Source organism: Endocarpon pusillum (genome assembly GCF_000464535.1).
Source record: "Endocarpon pusillum Z07020 unplaced genomic scaffold C700255, whole genome shotgun sequence".
NCBI lineage: Eukaryota > Fungi > Ascomycota > Eurotiomycetes > Verrucariales > Verrucariaceae > Endocarpon > Endocarpon pusillum.
In genome coordinates this window covers 5839-24868 of record NW_006913513.1, presented here as the reverse complement: position 1 = coordinate 24868, position 19030 = coordinate 5839, and the positions used below count along the sequence as shown (strand labels likewise).

At 50.0% G+C, this 19030-nt stretch overlaps 7 protein-coding genes across 7 annotated transcripts; 3 read left to right on the top strand and 4 right to left on the bottom strand.

The window, feature by feature from the left end:
* Nucleotides 1-827: 827 nt before the first annotated feature.
* EPUS_04435 (uncharacterized protein) lies at nt 828-1781 on the bottom strand (the record flags this gene model as incomplete). Its single annotated transcript, XM_007787821.1, has 1 exon — nt 828-1781. The coding sequence occupies one exon, from the start codon at nt 1779-1781 to the stop codon at nt 828-830; it is 954 nt and encodes a 317-aa protein (XP_007786011.1).
* Nucleotides 1782-2164: 383 nt separating this feature from the next.
* On the top strand, nt 2165-2624 carry EPUS_04434 (uncharacterized protein; the record flags this gene model as incomplete). Its single annotated transcript, XM_007787820.1, has 3 exons — nt 2165-2209; nt 2279-2537; nt 2596-2624. 3 exons carry the CDS (start codon nt 2165-2167, stop codon nt 2622-2624), a joined length of 333 nt encoding a protein of 110 aa, XP_007786010.1.
* A 671-nt stretch (nt 2625-3295) lies between these two features.
* EPUS_04433 (uncharacterized protein) lies at nt 3296-9141 on the bottom strand (the record flags this gene model as incomplete). Its single annotated transcript, XM_007787819.1, has 4 exons — nt 3296-5057; nt 5775-7405; nt 7453-7552; nt 8852-9141. 4 exons carry the CDS (start codon nt 9139-9141, stop codon nt 3296-3298), a joined length of 3783 nt encoding a protein of 1260 aa, XP_007786009.1.
* Nucleotides 9142-9213: 72 nt separating this feature from the next.
* Nucleotides 9214-11565, bottom strand: EPUS_04432 (uncharacterized protein; the record flags this gene model as incomplete). Its single annotated transcript, XM_007787818.1, has 3 exons — nt 9214-9474; nt 10836-10932; nt 10994-11565. The coding sequence occupies 3 exons, from the start codon at nt 11563-11565 to the stop codon at nt 9214-9216; spliced, it is 930 nt and encodes a 309-aa protein (XP_007786008.1).
* Nucleotides 11566-13262: 1697 nt separating this feature from the next.
* Nucleotides 13263-13614, bottom strand: EPUS_04431 (uncharacterized protein; the record flags this gene model as incomplete). Its single annotated transcript, XM_007787817.1, has 2 exons — nt 13263-13545; nt 13595-13614. The coding sequence occupies 2 exons, from the start codon at nt 13612-13614 to the stop codon at nt 13263-13265; spliced, it is 303 nt and encodes a 100-aa protein (XP_007786007.1).
* A 385-nt stretch (nt 13615-13999) lies between these two features.
* Nucleotides 14000-15481, top strand: EPUS_04430 (uncharacterized protein; the record flags this gene model as incomplete). The annotated part of the gene is made up of 4 exons (XM_007787816.1): nt 14000-14015; nt 14066-14602; nt 14653-15302; nt 15356-15481. 4 exons carry the CDS (start codon nt 14000-14002, stop codon nt 15479-15481), a joined length of 1329 nt encoding a protein of 442 aa, XP_007786006.1.
* A 1018-nt stretch (nt 15482-16499) lies between these two features.
* On the top strand, nt 16500-17747 carry EPUS_04429 (uncharacterized protein; the record flags this gene model as incomplete). The annotated part of the gene is made up of 2 exons (XM_007787815.1): nt 16500-17075; nt 17121-17747. The coding sequence occupies 2 exons, from the start codon at nt 16500-16502 to the stop codon at nt 17745-17747; spliced, it is 1203 nt and encodes a 400-aa protein (XP_007786005.1).
* Between the last annotated feature and the right edge of the window lie 1283 nt (nt 17748-19030).

Below are 19030 nucleotides of genomic sequence, written 5' to 3'. Positions count from 1 at the left end.
CAAATCACCGCCCTGAGATGACTATTCGGTAACAGCGACGCGCTGAAATTGGTGGCTTGAAAATATGGTAGGGACGGAGATGTCGGGCCTAACATTCGTGCATATGGGGTGTAGTACATATTACGATTGGGTACCTTTGTCCTCGGGAGTTATACCGGAGTTAATTTTCCCCTAGATGTGAGCTTAAATATAGATCTCATCGTATCCGCGGGGGGCCATGCAGTATTATTAGTTCAGCAATAGTATCTTTACTTGAAAACGTTCTTTGTACAAAACAGCTAAGCCAATATTGGTTTAAGGGAGAATTTTTAACTCATTTAAATGGACTTGTTTAAATCAAGCTTTGCAATAACAAATCACGGTACAGTGATGGAGTAACAAGAACTAGCCCCTACTACCACCAGTCTAACAATATTTATGCCTCCCCTGTAGTAAAGATCGGGGCGCAATGCCAAAATGAGCACAGATTGCGCACAAATCCCCAACGTTACACATCCACCGCATTACTAGTACTACTAGAATTATTCTTTGCCAAGCACTGGTTGTAAGTCGGGCCTGTCTAAGTCCCGGTTCCCGACTGCCCAAATTCCCATCTCAAGTTTCAGTTTCAGTTTCAGGGTCAGGATCACGACCAGGGCTGCTTGTTCGAGCAGACAGCAAGGCATTGAGGAATATGGGTGATTCAGCCAACTAGCGGTCGGTCACTAGGAATAGGGATATGTGCTCAAATCTGTTTGGTAGCTGCGTAGCCACACTGAAAGCCCATTCCCGCGAAAATTCAGCCTTATTGGCCCCTGAGGCCACCTTGGTCCTGTAACACAAAAAAGCTATCCGAACTCCGACGACATGAACATGCTCCTTTTCTTCGCCACTATCTCCTTCTCCCGTGTCATCCTCTCTTCCGAAGTCCGTCCGTTGGCTGTTTTGCCGTGCAGACTTTGGTCAATCCCTCTCGTCCTTCTGTCAAATTCTCTCTTCTTCTCCGCTATCTGCTCGACTAGCAGACTATGCAGAGCATCCTCAGCCGCCAGATTCCCGGCGCCTGTCTTACTGAGGCCCTCCCCAGTACCCAACAACTGCCTTTCATACCCCCAGCCCGTAAGGAACACGCTTATGTAATATTTTTGCTGTCCTGTCTTCAACATCTCCAATGGTCGCTGTTCGAGGTATTCCAGCTTGACACCACGGCTCACCACCTTCCGAGACAATGCATCCTTGGCATTGACATCTGGCATCCTCTTCTCCACCACGTCGCCTGCCAGGTGAGGGATCCAAAGTTGGTATAGCCATCTCTGCGCTGTCAGGAAGCCGGTGCCGCCCACCTCAGTGTCGGCCTCTACGATCGCCGCGACATAAGCTTCTACCACATCGCCCTTGACTTTTGCCCACTGTTTTCGATTGGTCTTCACATCTGGAGCCGTAACGATCTGCTTATCGAGACCATACATAACCGCAATGTTGGCCAGCGTTTCATTCTTTACCAGCATTTCCCGTAGCTGAGATAGTCGGCCAACTGGTAGGTCTTTGAATTTGTCCCAGATAAGCCTCGTAGCCATTAATTCGATGTAGGCGTCTCCGAGGAATTCGAGGCGTTCGTAGCTAGCAGCTGGATCGCTGATATCTAGTTTTGAGACGACAGATTGGTGAGTGAAGACAGTCTTGGACAACTCCTTGTTGATTGGAGGAATGGGCGGTAGATCTGGTGTTCCGTTACTACCAAAGCATGGCCTCTTCTCATCCGGCCCAGCAGGCGAATTGTTGTCAAGCTTTCTCTTAGCCATGGCTGAATCGATGCAATCTTCAGAGCGGAGAGGTTTTGATCAAGGTCGATTGGTTCAGTATCTAGTATCGACCTAGCGGCCGCCATAACATTGGGGCATTTGTAGAGTAGCTGTTCCTTGGCTTGGCAGCAAGACAGAGTGCTCGAGAATTGTGGGACGAAATATTGATATTGAGAGAATTTATGTACTACAGTAGGCTAAACCTCCATAGTTCTCATCTCTTGTGCCATGACTGAGCAAGCTACCTTTTAGCTATGGGAATTTTGGCGAGGAGTAAAATCATCGCCGGCAAGTCTAACCGCTCCGCTCCGCTCCCATGCAAATCGCTGACCTGCTTCCGGGCCCTGCAGCACCGACGTCTACAAGCCACCAGGAAGCCCACCATGGCCGGCGCGGTGCCTAGATCTCGTCTTCTCGAGTTGATGAAGGTGTGTGCAAACAACAACTTCAATACCATAAAAAACCAAGTCGCTAATCCCTTTCCCGTTTCCCTCCAGGTCCAATGCAACCTCTTCTCCACCACCTACAACCCTGACAGACTGCGCACTGGTAACAAAGTCCTCCGCCAACGCCTCCGAGGCCCAACTCTGGCAGCCTATTACCCGCGCAAGACCGCTACGCTGGAAGACTTGAAAAAGGTATTCAAGAAACTCGACCTGCAGGTTATCAACCCACGCGAGGATGAAAGGCTAGAAAGTATAGCGCTTGCGAAGCTAAGAGGGAAGGGCGCGCCCAAGAAGAAGAAGGGAAAAGACTGTGAGCTTCATCTCGCGAGGAGAGTTGACACAATGCTAATGCGCGCTTGTGATACCAGTGACCAAGGGAAAGAAGAAGAAGAGGTAGCGGAGTCAGCGCTTGAGGGCTCTCAGCAATTCTGGCGAATCATCGTGCATTTTTGGCGTTGGTTGGAGGTCATTATACAGAGCGGTATTACATGTTCAGCGACCTTATGCCTATATATTTCCCTTCGTTCTGCGAAATGCACTTCCTCATTTACCAGATAGGTGCCTTCCCCTGCCCTTTTCGTCCCGGTTTCAACTTGAAATCGCCCTCCCTCAATCCACTTCCATATTCACGCCGGTTATGAACTTTCATTCACTACGGGCAAAGAACACTGCTGCATTTGCGACATCTTTTGGATCCGTTGAACGCCCCTTCAGGAAGGGGTGGCGTTGTACTACGTACAGTATGTACTAAAAATGTTGTACGCGGAGTCCCATTGTAAGGGACTCTTGCGATAGATGCCTACTCGATAGTGGTGTTATTTATGTAGAGAGCCATTCTATATGTCGAACAAGATCAAAGATATGGAGGTTGTAACTCATCCTGTCATGTTAGAGCTTGATTGGGGTCGCGGTCTATCCAACACTTCGTTCGCTCCAGAGCGGGAACAGATCTAGAATTGGAATAAGCTGCCAATTCATCTTCCTCCCTACCCATGTGTCAACCTCTGGTAGAGTCATGAGGTACAGACGCGAAGCTGCTCGACAGGAGACCGTTCTCAATGGAAGTGTTCAGAATGCCGCTCCAGCACCATCTTCGCCCTCGGTCAATTTCTCCAGATGTCTTTCAGCCAGCTCACTTCTCAGTCCTTCCCTCTCACTCTCCCTCTGACGCACATCCCATTCCCTTAGCGCTTCGCGCTTGGACTTCTGTTTCTCCTCGATTTCCTCCCGCATTTTCTCGGCCGCCTCCTCTAACAGCTTAATTCTCTTTTCCTGTTCAGGGCTCATACCAGTAGGTGCCAATTTACCGCCGGGAACGATCTTCTCCAGACTGGCCAGATGCTGCGATGTTTTGTTGAAGCGTTGGGTACGTGGATAAGTCGTGCTAGAACTGTTATTGTGTGATCGGAACGGAGGTGGACCGTCTTCGCGTCCAAAAGTGGCTCGGTGAGATGAATAGCCGGAATCACCCCGTCCATAACCTGCATCACCTCTTCCATATCCAGAATCTCCCCTTCCATATCCCACATCGCCACGTCCGTAGCCTCCACGACCAAAGCCACCTCTTGGTCCCGGATGAGGTCCATCTCGTGTATCATAACTTGCCGCCCTTGGGGGTGGGCCTCCATACCCACCCCGTCTAGGTGGCGGAGCGGAGAAGTCTCGAGGAGGTCCATCAAAACGACCAGGAGGGGCACCACGTGGACGAGTAGGAGCAGACAACATTGCAGGATTAGGGCGATTATGGGCAGACATTGACACGGACGAATTCGATGGGCCAGCTGGAGGCGACATTTGAGGGGTCTCACTATAGCCGCGTGATGGTCCACTTGGCGGCGGACGACCGTAGTTGCCATTGCGATAACCCCCAGGACCAGACGGAGGCTGGCTGGATGAAGCTGCTTCATCATTTCGACGATTGTCTTGACGGGGAGAAGATGGCGGGCGGGTTCGATCAACGTAGCTGCGAGGAGGCGACTGCTGTCTTGGCGGAGATCTTTCGTGTCGTGCCGGAGATCTAGGCCGTGAGATAGGAGATCGTGGTGGCCGCGAATCGTGCGACCGAGGTGGCAGGTACGCAGGGGAGCGAGTTCTGGAACCGGCGAGGCTCAGGCGATCAGGATGAATTGGTGGGGAAGACCGTCTTGACGTAGCGCCAGAGGCAGGACCAGATGGTGCGGCTCGGGGTGATGGCGATCGGCGTCTCCAATTATCGTCATTGTAAATCTTTCTTCGCTCGTCACGCTTGGGCGGTGTCCGAGATCTTGTCCTATATCCCCTCGGCCCCGCGTCACGCGGTGGCGGCGAGTATGGTCTTCGAGGATGAGAACGAGGACGATCAAACCGTCTGCGGTCCGGTGAGGTGAGTCTTTCCCGCTTCGCAGGCGGAGGAGATCGCCGAACATACGATGGAGAATCGTCGCGAGGTCGTTTTATTGGAGGACTGAGAGGTCTAGCACCATATGGAGATCGAGAGCGCCTCCTGGGAGGGGACGTTGGACGGTCGTTTCGTCTGGGAGAATATCGTCGCGGTGGAGATCGTGGCCTGCCGGGATAAGTGTCGTCTCTGCCTCGCCGAATAGGACTACGCGACCGTCGCCGAAAACCAGCAGGGGAGCGACTTCGTGGTCTTTCGGCTCTCCGGCTTGTTGGTGGTACGTAGGAGTCGATGTCCTCTCTTCTATCTGAGTCTCGTCGATCTGAAATCCATTTATCTCCACTTCCTCGTTCTCGAGCCGGGCCAGGTCTGTATGGAGGTGCGCCTCCTCCGCCACCGGGTCTGTAGCTTTCGCCTCTGCCGAGGTGTGTGACATCAGGATCGTAGCCATCACTAGCAAATGTCAGTCTTCCATACCACATGCAGCCCGAGCAGCTGGGTTAGGCATAATCTCAAGAAGTGAGAGCAGGGTGGACGCACCCTCGTCGATCTCTATCCATGGTTTGAAAGGTCCGACAGTCGACAGTCGACGCCTGCGGTGAAAGCAGCTTGCAATGCGCTACAAAATATCACTGTTTGAGCGGAAGTTTGCACGGCAATACTGCAGTGTCTGTCAAGCTCGTCCCGGAGGAAAATAACTGGAACTGAGCAACTCAACAACTGAACAACTGATCAACTGAACAACTGAAACTTTTGCCAGTTCTCCAAGGCTGGGCATGCGCTAGTCCTGGATTGGACAATCCCCGAACTCAGGGGGGGAGTGGGGAGAGGGAGGGAGGGAGAGTGAGCGAGCGAGAGAGAGATATGCGTGTCGAGTGAAGAAATCCCCTTAAACCACCCCAGCACAAACCTCCCTCTGTTGGGATCGAGACATCTTCACCTTGCAGTGCTCAGCTGGCCTGCAATTCTTTAGGTCCCCTGCCTAGGTACTTCAAGTATCTCATCCACCCGGATCTGCCGGACTACGCTCGTATGTTCCCACTCTGCTTATTGCTTGTGCTCTTGATGTCTGATGTCTGATGTCTGCTGCCTGAGGCCTGAGTTCTGATGTCTTCATGCTGGGGTATCTTGATCTTGTATTGACAATGCTCCTGCTACGAACTCCCTTACCGCCTCCCTTTCCGTTCCTCGTCTCTCTTCAATCTTTTGCGGCTTTCGCTTGCAATCATGTCGCTCAGATCCTCTTGAAAGCCCCAGTTGGGATTCTCTTCAGCCTTCTTCTGTCGCTCATACAAATTCTTCAAATCCCCCTTGTCAATCCCATCATGGGTCTGTAGTGCATCCGGATCCATTGAAACATCCACATCGCCTGGCTTCTTCCTTTTCCTGCTTTCCTCTTGTCCTAGCACCGGTACATTGCTTTGCGCACTCTTCAGGTCATATGCTCTGTCACCTCCAAAGAAACCCTGCACCCGAGTTTGATGCTCCGGGATAACCTGGTACGCAGATCTTGGATGTGACGACTCTTCCGTCTCGGTGCCTCTTCTCTTTCGGAGATCAAATTCCGACACACTTTCGGCCCCGCCAAACTCAGACGGAATCGTAGATGCCATTCCACTGGGAGTCTCCAGACCGCTTGGGGTCTGCAAGCCCGCTCCGCGATCCTCGTCCTCTTCCTCTTCTTCCTCTTCGTCATCATCCTCCTCCTCTGACTCCTCCTCAGGTTCTTGAAGCTCGCCCCACAGATCCTTCTCCACCGGTTCACCGCGTTGCGGCTTTTGCAGGGTCTGGAAGATGTTATTGAAATCACCACCATACAATGGACGATTTGTTGCCTCGTCAACCGGTGGCTTGCCCCATTGACCAGGCTGGAAGCCCCAAGAAGCACCGGGAGGGATGGCTGCATTCAGACCGGGTATCTTGAGAGCGGGATATGAGGGTGGGGGACCAAATCGTTGCTGATTGATGAGCCAGGGTGGTGGTGCGCCCGGTGGGATGTTCAAAGCATCTTTCAGCTCGTCGCTCAGTTCGCCCGGTCGAAGATGTCTCAAGTTAGTCTCATACTCTTTCCCTTCGTAGTACACCTCACCGTAGCGGGTCAACTCTGGCTTGGTCTGGAACCTGAAAAATGCCTCATAGAGTTTTTGATAGTCAATGTCGAGTTTGCCCATCTTCGGCTGCACCCGCTCGCGCTGCTTCTGTTTCAAAGTGGCTTGGTCCTGCTTCTCGAGTACCGCATCTCGCATCTCAGCAATACCCGTTTCTTGTATGAATTTGGGTAGGGCAAATGCTGGTTTTTCCACCCCTCTCTTGGAGGATAGATATTCCCTTTTCAAAGACCAATGCGTAGGGACCGGTACCACATTGCGATAGGCTTTGATGTGGACAAGTAGTCGCGGATCTGATGCTGATGTGTCAGTCCAGTCCACGTTTTCTGGATTCCTGACCAATGCCTTTAATTCTGCCACCGATATTTTGTTCTGCTCCTTGCGCTTCTTCTTTGACATTTTCAAAACAGTGTTTTGTTCATCCTCATCAGGAATATCGTCGTCATCATCGTAGTACACCTCGGGCTTCTCTGGTTCTTTTGAAGCTGGGTCCTCCTTGTCGGCTTCTTCAAATTTGTCCATGATATCCTTGTACATGTCGAAGAGTGGGTTGCTCTCGTCGACAACGAGGGGAGCATCGAAATCGTAGCCATCTTGCTTTGGTTCCTTCTCGGACAACCCGCCGTTGAGGGGTGGTTTCAAAGGAGGTGCTTCGGTTTTGATTTCCGGTTCTGGGGTGGGTTCTACACTTGTCTGTGGACGATCAGTTTAGCTGCAGCGGATCAGGGCGATGTGTATACCTCATGCTTGTGCGCCTTTTTCTTAGCTCTTCTCAGCTGATTCTTTGTGGGCTTCGTCGCTACTGAAGGCATGATTGGAGTAAGTGAGGATGACTTGCGACTAATTAGTGGTTCAGTGTGGTATTACCACCATTTCCTGAGAAGATGAAGTGTGCGAGCAGTCGGGAGGGATATTAATGAAACCTCAAAGCGCACACAACCGGTATTTCGGCTGTGTATGAGATGGAAATGTTGACTTGCTGTCCGTGTTGCTGATCAGTTCGCTCGCAATTCAACGTTTGACTCTCCTGCACGTGATTGGTCTTGGCAAAGGAGTCTTGTCTCACCCCTGTACTTGAACTTGAACAGGATTACATATCTGAGGATAGTATCAATAAAGTACGACTCATCAGATAGAAGGTAATAAATCTCAACATGGAATTGATTAAATACAGAGGATACAAGAGAACTTAGGTGCTGATCTTGGCCTACAAAATGTCTGATCATTATTTGCAGCGGATACCTCCCCCACTTTGTAGAGAATGAATTTCTCTCCTCCTCCTGATCCTCTTCCACCACTTGAACCGGCTAACTTCAGAGATGGATAGTCCCCGCCCAAGCTTTAAAGCGAGTACCCAAACTGGAATTAAAAATGACAGGAAACAGAAAATCGGACCTCCAAGATCAAAATTCAGTCTGCAGCCCGCGCCTTACGACCCCGTCAAAGCGTTGACTCCCTCCCTCGAGTTGCGCGCAGTACTGTATCGCTTAAAGCCTAAACCGGGCAGACCTGACATCTGTGAGCTTTGGCCCAGAGACGGAGAAATTCTTGGATGCTCATACAGCGCCGCATCCACCACACGTCTTGCTGCCTTGAGCAGTTGAAGCGCCACATTTAGGACAAGCATTGCCGTGTGCCATGGCGACGATATGGTCTATGTTTTATAGAATTGTCAATGGAAATGAATATGTTTTCTGCGCTGATCACTGTAGTAATCACTGTAATAACCGGAAGCAAGGTACTATGTTAGTGTAGTAGCGGAATATCTCAGCTGAAGGGGTCTTTGAAGGAGGGGTAAATGCCTCCTGCGCGGAAGTTGCGGAGAATAACTAGTTAATCAGCCAATAGAAATACAATCTCAACTCAGGGTAGAGATACTAGTAAGTAGAAGTAGGAGTAGAACCAAGTATAATTGCAATGTCAAAGTATGGGTTAAAATTTTCTCTAATCTCCATGTTCTGTAACTGAAAGAACCCTGAAGAATTTGCCATGGAGATTTCTTTCTTCTCAATGTCCCATAACCAAACTGTTGACCCAAAAGGACTGCGGCCCTCGAGGGACCGTGAATTAGCTTACGTCTGACACAAGCTCTGTACCAAATATCTAGACGGACTGGCTTACTGGGTTGCATTTGCTCACCTACGGGCTTGGTCCCACTCACGCTCACTCATCCTGCCCCAACACTCTTTTGCAACGACCTTACCTTTCCTAGCAATACTCCCACTCAATCCAGTAGGCTCTGGCCCTGCAGCACGTCGATGACCGAGATCTTCGGCGCCAGCGTGGCCAAGTAGCCAGTTGTGCAGCTCGACGGCGACGAGTGAGTCGGCACCGCACGAGGTAATGGGCTGCTCGGGATCGATGTCAGCACCCGAGACCATGAGATTGATGGCGAGCTTGCTGATGATCGCCTCGCAGATGACGCTCATGGCATCGTAGAATGATATCACTGCGCTAAAACACTTCTGGAGGCTCGTTTTCTCGACATCGGCCCCACGACCTTAGGAGGAGGAGGAGGATGCTCCGGAGAGTCGATTCATCTGCAGGATGGCAAACTTGGAGACTTGCATCCAAGCCGCCTCGAGCTCGCGCATGCTGAGCCCCGTAACCATCTGGCTAGGTCCCTGTTTCTGCTGGCCATTGGCGATAGTGAGCTGGATGAGCCCAAGCATCTTGTCCTCGCTGGTGGAGTAGTGGCCCATGCGTGCGAGACGCTTTGCGACGTCCTCGTTCTCGGCGACGTATCCAACCGCATTGATGATCTAAAGCAGAGCGCAACAATTATGATGTCTGATATCCGCCCACATTGGATGGCAATAATCTATCTGCTCCGGGTAGGACCCTGGCGAATCACTGAAGCTGATCTTGGTAAATCGGAAGTCCAAATGAGGGTATGAATGTTTTGTCCTTGTGGTCTTTTCTAGTCAACTAGAAGGCAACCAGGGACTTCCAAAGATCAATGAGTCATTTGACTCTCCACATCAACATCGTGACAATGTATGCCATGGGCTAGGCAGCTTCGAACATTGAAGATTGCGGCTTGGAGATCGAGGCAGAAGCCGTATGCGCATTAACAGTAGTTCGTATTCGAAATTCTAGCATAGGTCCATCCTTCGTGCAGACGACATGGTCAATGAGCTCATAATCATCCGTTCTATGTCTCCCATACGCTGCGTTGGGCGACCCTTCGCCCAGGAGGCTTTCAAGTCCTTGCCTCTTCCTGAAATCAAATGTGACAAGAACGCGCACTATAATGAACATCAGTTCAGCGATTGCCAGTCCTTCCCCAATTAGCTCCTCGGTCTGATGCTGAAGGGAGCCAAGACAGAGCGGGCACGATCAATATTTCCCTTGTGCTGGTGGCGGCTGATTCAACCAGCCAGCGTTCCGGGGTGAAAGTGAATTGCTGTGGGATATAAGTTTTGTTATGTTGATTGCTATATATTCCCACACCGACATTGTAGCCCGCAGGGACTCAGCAGCCATCAATCAGAGCTCCAGCTGATGTGACTTCGCGCCACGGAGCGCTAGCCATGGTAAAGGCCATACGGAGAGGCACTAGATAGGTATGTAGATTACTAGTATTAACAATATGTCCATTTGAATCAAATTGAGTCAAATAAACCAAATCAAATGCTTGGCAAATAACCCAGTTCTGTTGTGCTTTCGTCAAATCAAATCGAGACTTTTTAATTTCACAAATTAGTCAAATAAATGTCTTCCCAGATAAGTCTTTTGGGGGAGAAATATTCGGGTTATTTAATTTGGTGGAAGATAAAGGTCTTGGCGGACTCCTTTTGTGAGATGAAAAATTCCTTGACAGTCCTTCTATTGCTTACTGATATTTGACTTCATTTCACAAATGAGGTGAAATCAAATTTTTCTTAGTCACTCAGACTCTCAATAGACGGACTAAGGCAAAGCTGTTCACTGAGTCTGAGGAACTGAGGCAGAATCACAGCAGCTACACAGACACACCCAATTGAGCCCTTTGAGCTCATGACGCTCACAACGTCAAGCTTTCGCCACGCCTTTGCAACGGGCAATACTCCGTACTTGGTACTTAGTTAAACACCAACTGTTAGCCATAAGCTAGACCACGGTCCGTTTGTCCAACACCAACCTGCGGTATCCGTCCAAAATAACTGGTAAAACCTCGAACAACAATTAAGCCTGCACCATCAGCCACACATGCTTCGATTTCATCGTTTTCCGGGTCCCTTGTCGCCGCTTCATCGTGGTGACCGCCATCCTGCAGTGTTGTCTCCTGAAGTCTGCTACTCTCCTCGAGCGTCGTCTGCATGGTTTTGTTCATCTTGTCGCTGATACTCCATTTCTTTCTCTGCTGCTTCACGTTCCCTCTGCTCGTCTGTACTCATATTTTGTCTAGCCTCCCTGAGCTCGAAAACTTTATCGCTGTGAGCAAATCTCCGCTCCAGCTCTTCTATTCTGCGAAGTGCCGTTCCCTCCACTCGAGCTACTGTTTTCTCATATAACCGACGGTTTCTCTCCCGTGGACTCAGTCCAGCAGCCTCATCCAGTTGCACTTGTCGGTGCTCCTCTTTTGCCTCCACCTGCTTTCTGCGGATTTCTAGTTGTTCGATGCGTTTTCGTTCCTTGGCTAAAACAGCTTCCGCTTCCTCTACACGATTCAGGGCATCGTTCTGGTGTCGCTCAAGCTCCGCCAACCCCACATCATCCGAAGACGATCCTGCATCGTCAGGTCTCCTGGGGTCATAGAAATGTGTTTGGTGACGTCTGGCAGGCTTCTCTTTAGCCTTTCTTTCCCCGTTGCGCCTATCTGTACTGGCCTTTGAAGATTGTTTTCGAGAATATCTGTTGTCATCGGCCATGATGGAACGTAATCGTTCTGCGAGGCGGTTCATAATGCACCAAATGGGGGGAGTCTCTGGGGAAAGGGGTTCATGAGCTTTTGTGGGCTCATCCAAATATCTAAGAATCATCTTTGTGTCACCCTTTTGCAAACATCAGGCGGCGGTGACACTCTTCGGAAAAGTCACTGCTTGAGCCGTAGTCATTCATTACTGCGTTTACAGATGACGTACCAGACCTACATGGACACGCTGAGTCAAGCCCTAAGCTCACCAGCCACGGACCAACCACCGTTGACACGTAACAACAGGAACACCAGACAACATCACCCACGATGCTGGTGCAATGGGGAGATAACGAGCCAGAAACCCTTTACTACTATATCACTGCACTTTGAGCATTTGTGCTTGCCACTCTAAACACTGCCATCTACTCGGAATGCTTGGCTTGGATCATTTCTCGTCCGCCTAGACTATTTTTGTAAGATCAAAGCTACTCTCTTTACACGCCACAACTATTTCATATGCATTTCCAGATGTGGTATCTATTCCTTAGTGAGGCTTGGATTGAGGATTTGAACTAGTTCCAGAAAGAGACCAAGAATTGTTCTGAAGTGGTCACTGCCTTTTTAAAATCAGGCCTCTGGTTGCCAATAAGTAAGGAGACTATGCTGATGCTGAATGGCAAGAGTAGTAATGAGACGAAGCAGCATCGATGGGGGGACGGTGGTCACATGTTTCTCTTGTCCCTTGGACTCACCAGCCTTGCGATCCTGCGATGACTGTTCAGCTCGTAAGTACGAAGCAGGACTAGGATTGTACTCATTCTGAACTTTATGAGCGTGCTCGCAACACTTTGCGTTAGAGTGCTCTGGATTACTTCAACATGCTGGCAGTCTATAGCAAGCTGACTCTGGTGCTAGCTTTGGAACCCCAGCATCCTGAGAGGGTGCGATTGGTAAGAGGTTCAAGAGGGCCTTGAAGACTAGGATTTGCATGGAGATTCTGCACGGCAGCGATCGGGATGTACGCTTCTGAGGTGTATTCATTCTACGCCGCTTTGCGAATACGGTAGAGTTGATGCACCGGTCAGGTCTAAAGGAAATGGGGAATGCACAAAGAAAGATCACGGACTGGCGAGATTCAGAAGGAAAAAAGCATATACAACGAAACTGAAGGGGGGCGTGGAAGGAAATAGAGGGAATAGGACCGAGGTCTGAAAGGACGGCTAGACAGCATTAGCTAGTCAAGCAGAAGTGTAAATCGCTGAACTGTATACACGCGAATTTTTGCGCCTTGCGCAAAAGATCGTACGTCTTGCATTGGCGATTTCGGCTGCAGATAGCCTCAGCGAATGGTGTTTTGAGTGTATGTATAAGTGAACCAGGAGCACGGCGGTGCTATGACTTGACCCGCTCCTTCATAATTCCAACATCACTCTCCCCAGGGTACAAAACGCTTCTCCGGTTGGCGAAAAGCTGTCTATCGCGTAGATGCACTGGAACGTCACCTTTTGGTGTATCTGGTATGACCTTTTGCAGACCCTGTATCGAGTCAGCGAAGAAGCTTTGCTGTGTAATGATATACCCACAATCTTCTCAAATACGCATCGATTCAGCACCCTCTCAGACCTCCGGCACTGCCACATTTGGTGGTTGTTGTTGTCGAGACAATTCCAATTTCGCCTGAACTCATCTAAACAATGTTCATTGATATCTTTAAGCCTGCGATTGGATGAGGACTGTTCGCCAATGGGGAGGATGAGAGCCGTACACACTGGCAGCACATCTTGTGACCTTCCGTCCCTCTTTCATACATTCGAGCTCCCCTCGTCCATAGGCTTCTGTTTTGCATTGCATGTAATCATCGTTATATGGTTGGCACCGGGCTCCGATGAAGTAAGACGCGCTCATGAGAGGTGCTGAACTTGCTCCAATTTCCTCGACCTTTGGAATGTGCTCGGGCATAGGAGTTGGGTCAATCAAGACCGTCTGGTTGAAGCTGAAACTTGGTCAGCGATTGGAGCTTCAATGGTAGTGCACTGACGTACTGGGGCTCTCTCCTCGCCATTTTGATGGTGTTTTGGAGCGTCCAGCTCGGTGGCGGTCAGAATGAGAGTGGTTGCGGAGCGGAAGCTTAGAGAGTGAAGTCAAGCTGTCTGAAATGGCGGGGATTCTGATTGGCGTGCCTGGCGGAAAGCTTAACGCGTCTGTAAATCCCCACCGCGATTCTGCTCTGGGATTATCACAGTATTTTGAGCATAAGTTTCCGATCCAGCGATAGACATTGTCACGGGACTGTTATTTTGCGATATACATTATCCCTTGGGATTCGGATCGCAAGTCAATACCCTGTTAGCTAGCTATGTGGTAGTGTCCTCTGAGCAGTTTGCCGTCCTTTCATGGGAAGCACAGGGCGCACGGGTACATTTTAACAAACATTCCAACCTGTCGTCATGGCTTTCGGCTTTGGTGCGCTCTCTGTCTCTAGGCATCTGAGGCCAACTCTGACCAGATTCTAGGGTCTTCTACGTCGCAACCTCAGCAGGGAGGTGGCTTGTTCGGCACCTCGACACAACCACAGCAGACTGGTGGCTTGTTTGGGAATCTTAGCCAACCTCAGCAACAATCTAGTGGTCTTTTCGGTAGCCTCGGGCAGAGTACGCAACAACAGCCGCAACAGCAGACCGGAATATTTGGTGCTTCTGCTCAACAACCACAGCAACAGTCAGGCAGCCTATTTGGAAGTCTGGGACAGAGCATGCCACAACAGTCGCAACAACAGTCTGGCGGACTTTTCTCTGGTCTTGGGCAAAGCACGCAGCAACAACCTCAGCAGCAGTCGAGTGGATTATTTCCTGGCCTGGGACAGAGTACTCAGCCAAAACCTGGTTTTCTGGGAGGAACCCAAAGCACCCAGCAGCAACAACAACAACCGCCTTTCGGCCAGAGCACAATCCAACAGCTGCCAACATTGCAGCTAGGGCAGAGCCAGCAAAATCTGCTCGGACAGTCGCAAGGACCACCGTCGTTATGGGAGGAAGGTCGTGGTCTCTCAGGTTAGTCTGAAAGGATACACGTCAGGTTTTCTCTAACCCTCGTTCTTCAGTCTACCGCAGTGTTCCCGAGCAGATGAAGATTGTCAAGGAGAAATGGGACCCTAGTTCTTTAAGCTCTTCTCTACGAACATATCTCTACCAACGCGTGGACGAACAGAACGCCCCATTTTATCAACCGGGGCCTGGCGAAGATCCAAATAAATGGGAAGAGGCAGTTGCAAAAAGACCAGGGCCAGACTGTGTGCCGGCGCTGGCGAGGGGCTTCTGGGATCTTGGGAAGCGGGCACAGCGACAGCGAGAATTTATTGAGAAGATCAATATTCGTCTACACGATATCAATCAATCCTTGGATGCCCAGTTACAGCTACATTCGCAAAACATCGCAGCAAGATTGGCGGAGTGTCGGCGAAAACATACTGTTGCTTCCCAGCGCACCATTGTTCTGGCTGCGAAGATCCAAATTTTGCGCAACAGAGGTTATGTAATGGACAATGCGGAGGAGGAACTGAAGATGAAGCTGTCGAAGCTCGAAAGAGAGGTGTTTGACCCGAGTTTGAATGGCCGGGAACAAGAGATCTGGGCTAGAATGTTGGGTATCCGGGAACGAGCAAGGAGGTTACAAAAGGAGATAGACAAGACAACTCCAACAGTCGATCAGGCGTCTTCGCTTGATGAGGATACGGTGCAGGCAGCTAAGAAGGTACGTCTTTGTTGTCTCCTGGGAGTTTCTCATGCTAATATGAGCATGGATAGGCGCTCGAAGCGTATGACGTGCAGCTTCGGCATCTTCAAAAAGAGATGCAACTGGTTCAAGAGGAGTACGAGGATTGGGAGAAAGGCTTGAAGCCAGAAATGAGCAAGTCTGGCATCTATGGATGATCTTGGAGTATTTTAAAGCGCCCACGCATTGGATTGGATTTGATCGGCGAAAAAGTAATGTACAGCCGAGAGAATTCATGCTCCCAGAGTTGAAGATGTTACCAAATTCCTGTGCTTGTTCACCTGGATAACCATCTTTGCTCCAACCATCACCTCAAACACCTGCTCAATGATGGCGAGCATCTCACGTAATTCACTCGTCAGCGTGCATCTTTCGTTTGGATGTTGCGCACTCTCGCATTATATCAATGCTCAGAACAGCTTTCGTACATAATCGACAATATGCGGTGCTTTAAGAGAACGTTAGTACTCCGCCTATTCACGCGATCAGTCTGAGCGGAGCAATATACCAATGTAAAGCATGAGACAGGCGACTGAGAAGTTGCGAACATTGCTACTGGCTTCAAGCTCAGCGGCATCGACCTCTGCTTTCGATGGTTGGTCCGCTACTGATGTTTAGTGTCCGGGGGAAAAGCACGGTACAGGGCGGTGGCATCACTGACACTGTGGCATGAACATCTTTGCGATTGGAGTTGGTACAGACGAGATCTATGGAGATATTAGATTTTTGAGCTGGTAAGAAGCTTGGGATGTAGTTCTTTAAATATACCTGGGTTGGTGTATCGAGTGTCGGTGACAGCAGCGGTTTCACTGCTTTAGGTAGAGGTAGAAAGCTGTGGTAGATCTTTGGTGGCTTTAAGGAAGTCTAGATGCCCTTTTCTACAGAGTACAGTCTGCAGATTGTGGTCTGTCATCATCTCTCTGAAAGGACCGGAGAACCTAGTCCTGGTTAAGCCGCTGCAGCTAATTTAGCGAGAAGCTTGAACTTGAGGCTCCGCGACTTCAACCTTTCGTGCCTGCTTTACACCTGGACATAAGATCTTTTTGAACCAAGTCATACCCACTTGACTCTTGTGTTCGGTGTTTTAGACCAATATTGCCTCTCCAATCGTCGAACTCCCAGTGATCATACTTCACCGTCCTATCACAGGCTCCATTCTCATCGCTCTAGGTCAAGATGTCCGACTACGGTCTTGACGATCCTCCTCCAGATGCTCTGGGAGACGACCGTCCATCTGACAATGAAGACGCTCTAGATGATATTGCAAATGAATTTACCGGACCTCCTTCCGCACGCTCGGTCGTCGATGGCGTCAATGACGAGTCCGATGATGAATCCCTACTTTCTGAAGTCGATGAAGCGCAATTTGCCGACTTCGATGCTACTGCTGTCCAAGTCGCACCAGATCTAGAAACGCTCTCGAAACACATCAAAGCCAGCAAGCGTAAAAGAGCGGAAGGTGAAGCCCCGCCAAAGAAGAAGGAGGGCAGGAGAGAGAAGCCGAAGAGGTCGCGGAAGAAGGCAGACAGTGATGACGGGTTCTCAGGGGGAGAGGAGATCGAAGGGAAGCGGGCACGGAAATCCAAAGGGGTAGAAGGCTCGTCAAAAGAACGGAAGAGGCGAGCACCTGCTCAGGAAGAGGTCAATGAGGAACACTTGACTCCGGAGGAGAGACGTCGAAGGGCATTGGATCGAGCTATGGATGCTGCGTTGAAACGACCGAGTGCAAGAAGATTGCGCAAGGGTGATATTGTACGGAAGGTCGTCGCGTTCATCACTTCTGCTAACATCTCGTAGGACCTGGAATCCAGTGCCGAAGAAGAAATCAACGACGTCCGTGGACGAATGATCAAAGCTGCAGAGGCTGATGCCGCTGCCCACGATGCTGGACAACCAGCTTTCCACAAGATCAAGATGCTTCCTGAAGTAACCGCAATCTTGAACCGGAACACGCACATGCAGGCACTTACAGACCCTGACATCAATCTCCTCGAAGCAGTCCGCTTTTTTCTCGAACCTCTCAATGATGGTGCGCTACCAGCCTACAATATTCAGCGAGATCTGTTCGCAGCAATTGCCAAACTACCAATCAACAAAGAATCCCTTATAGCAAGCGGTATTGGCAAAGTCACTCTCTTCTACACCAAGAGTAAGAAAGTTGAAGTTCACATCAAGCGGCAAGCGGAGAAATTGATCCAAGAATGGACACGACCGATGCTACAGAAGAGCGACGATCACACCAAGAAGGTCTACCCGAAAGTTGCATATGATCCATCGAGGAAGGTGGCGGCGACCCCAGATTTGGTGCAGAGAGTGAAGAACACAGCGCCAGCAGAGAAGAAGAGCAATCGTGCGAGATTGTACAAGGGTGCTACGAGCTATACAATCGTTCCGGAGAGTCGAGTTCATGTCTCACAAAGATGATATTTATTTGTGGCGATGAGTGCGGTGGAGAGCGGATAGCATGGCGCTGGTGGAACTACTTGGTTGCGAATGACACATAGTCCAACTGAAAAGGACGCTTTCTGCAATTTTGCTCGTCCACGTCAGTCATAGTTGGTCGAACGAGATATGGCGAGGTTGACAGTTTGAAGAGTTGCACTGTCTATCTGTCATTGCTTTCTCATCAAGCTTCGTCCATGTCGCACGAGCTGCTACTCGGTTGCTGATTCATCTGCCAGGAGCATCACCGGCACCTCCTGTTATCTACGGATCCGCCTCTAGCAGTTCGACTTTAGGCCACGTACGATGTAGGTTCCTTGCCATTCTCGTACGAATCTCACATGTTGACAGCTGCAACTTGCACGATCTGGCATGCTCTTAGGGTAGGATTCGTCCGCAGAGGGGCCAGGAAAGGCCGAGTTGTAGATGAGGCGCTGACCTGTGCAACCATCCGATTCTTCTGTCGACCCTTCAACAACTTCACCCCCCCTGCCCCCTCCCCTCTTCTCCCAAATAGGCCGGAGTGTCAACAGCAGAGCATCGAATTACCGCAGTCAAAACCCACCCAAAGGGCAAGGCTATTCTACTTCAGAAAGACCTTCTCTATCCCTAGACATACTATCGTTAGCCACGTATTAGCATAATTTGCGGATCATTCTGTCTCACTCTCCATCTTTGAATCTACATTGCCAAAAAGACAATGGGGACGAAAGAGCTCTCAACACGGAATCCTACAAACCATTCCCAATTGGTCCCACCGTAATCAATACTCATCCAACGGTTTTGGCTTGCGTTGTACGAATGGCGTCTCTGGATTTGATCTGATCTGATATTTCCTCAATCTCTAGTGTCGTGCGCATTTTCGGATCACTCCATTTTCGGTAGTTGGGACTCAAATTCCTCAAGCTGTGGTCTTTTCCTTTGTGACCTTTATTTTTTACTTTTGCGCACACCCGGTACAGATGGTGCAAACTGGTAGCCACTAAATCTGTCACCCGGGCCGCGGTCATCTTACCATACTTTTTCACCTCTTTTCAATCATCCTACTTCCTGCTCTGGGTACGTCAAACACGTTCCCCTTTCTGGATGGTTGTTTACAGATCCTAGCTAAGACTGAATTTTGATTTGCCTAGCTGGGCTAGAGTACTCTAAAAAATGGACCAGACAAACTACGTTGATCCCTTCGACTACTGGTTACACAGTGTCCATAAGAACGCTGAAGCCCAACAACTAGCTGTTAGAAGTAGTAGCAAACAGCGTACGGA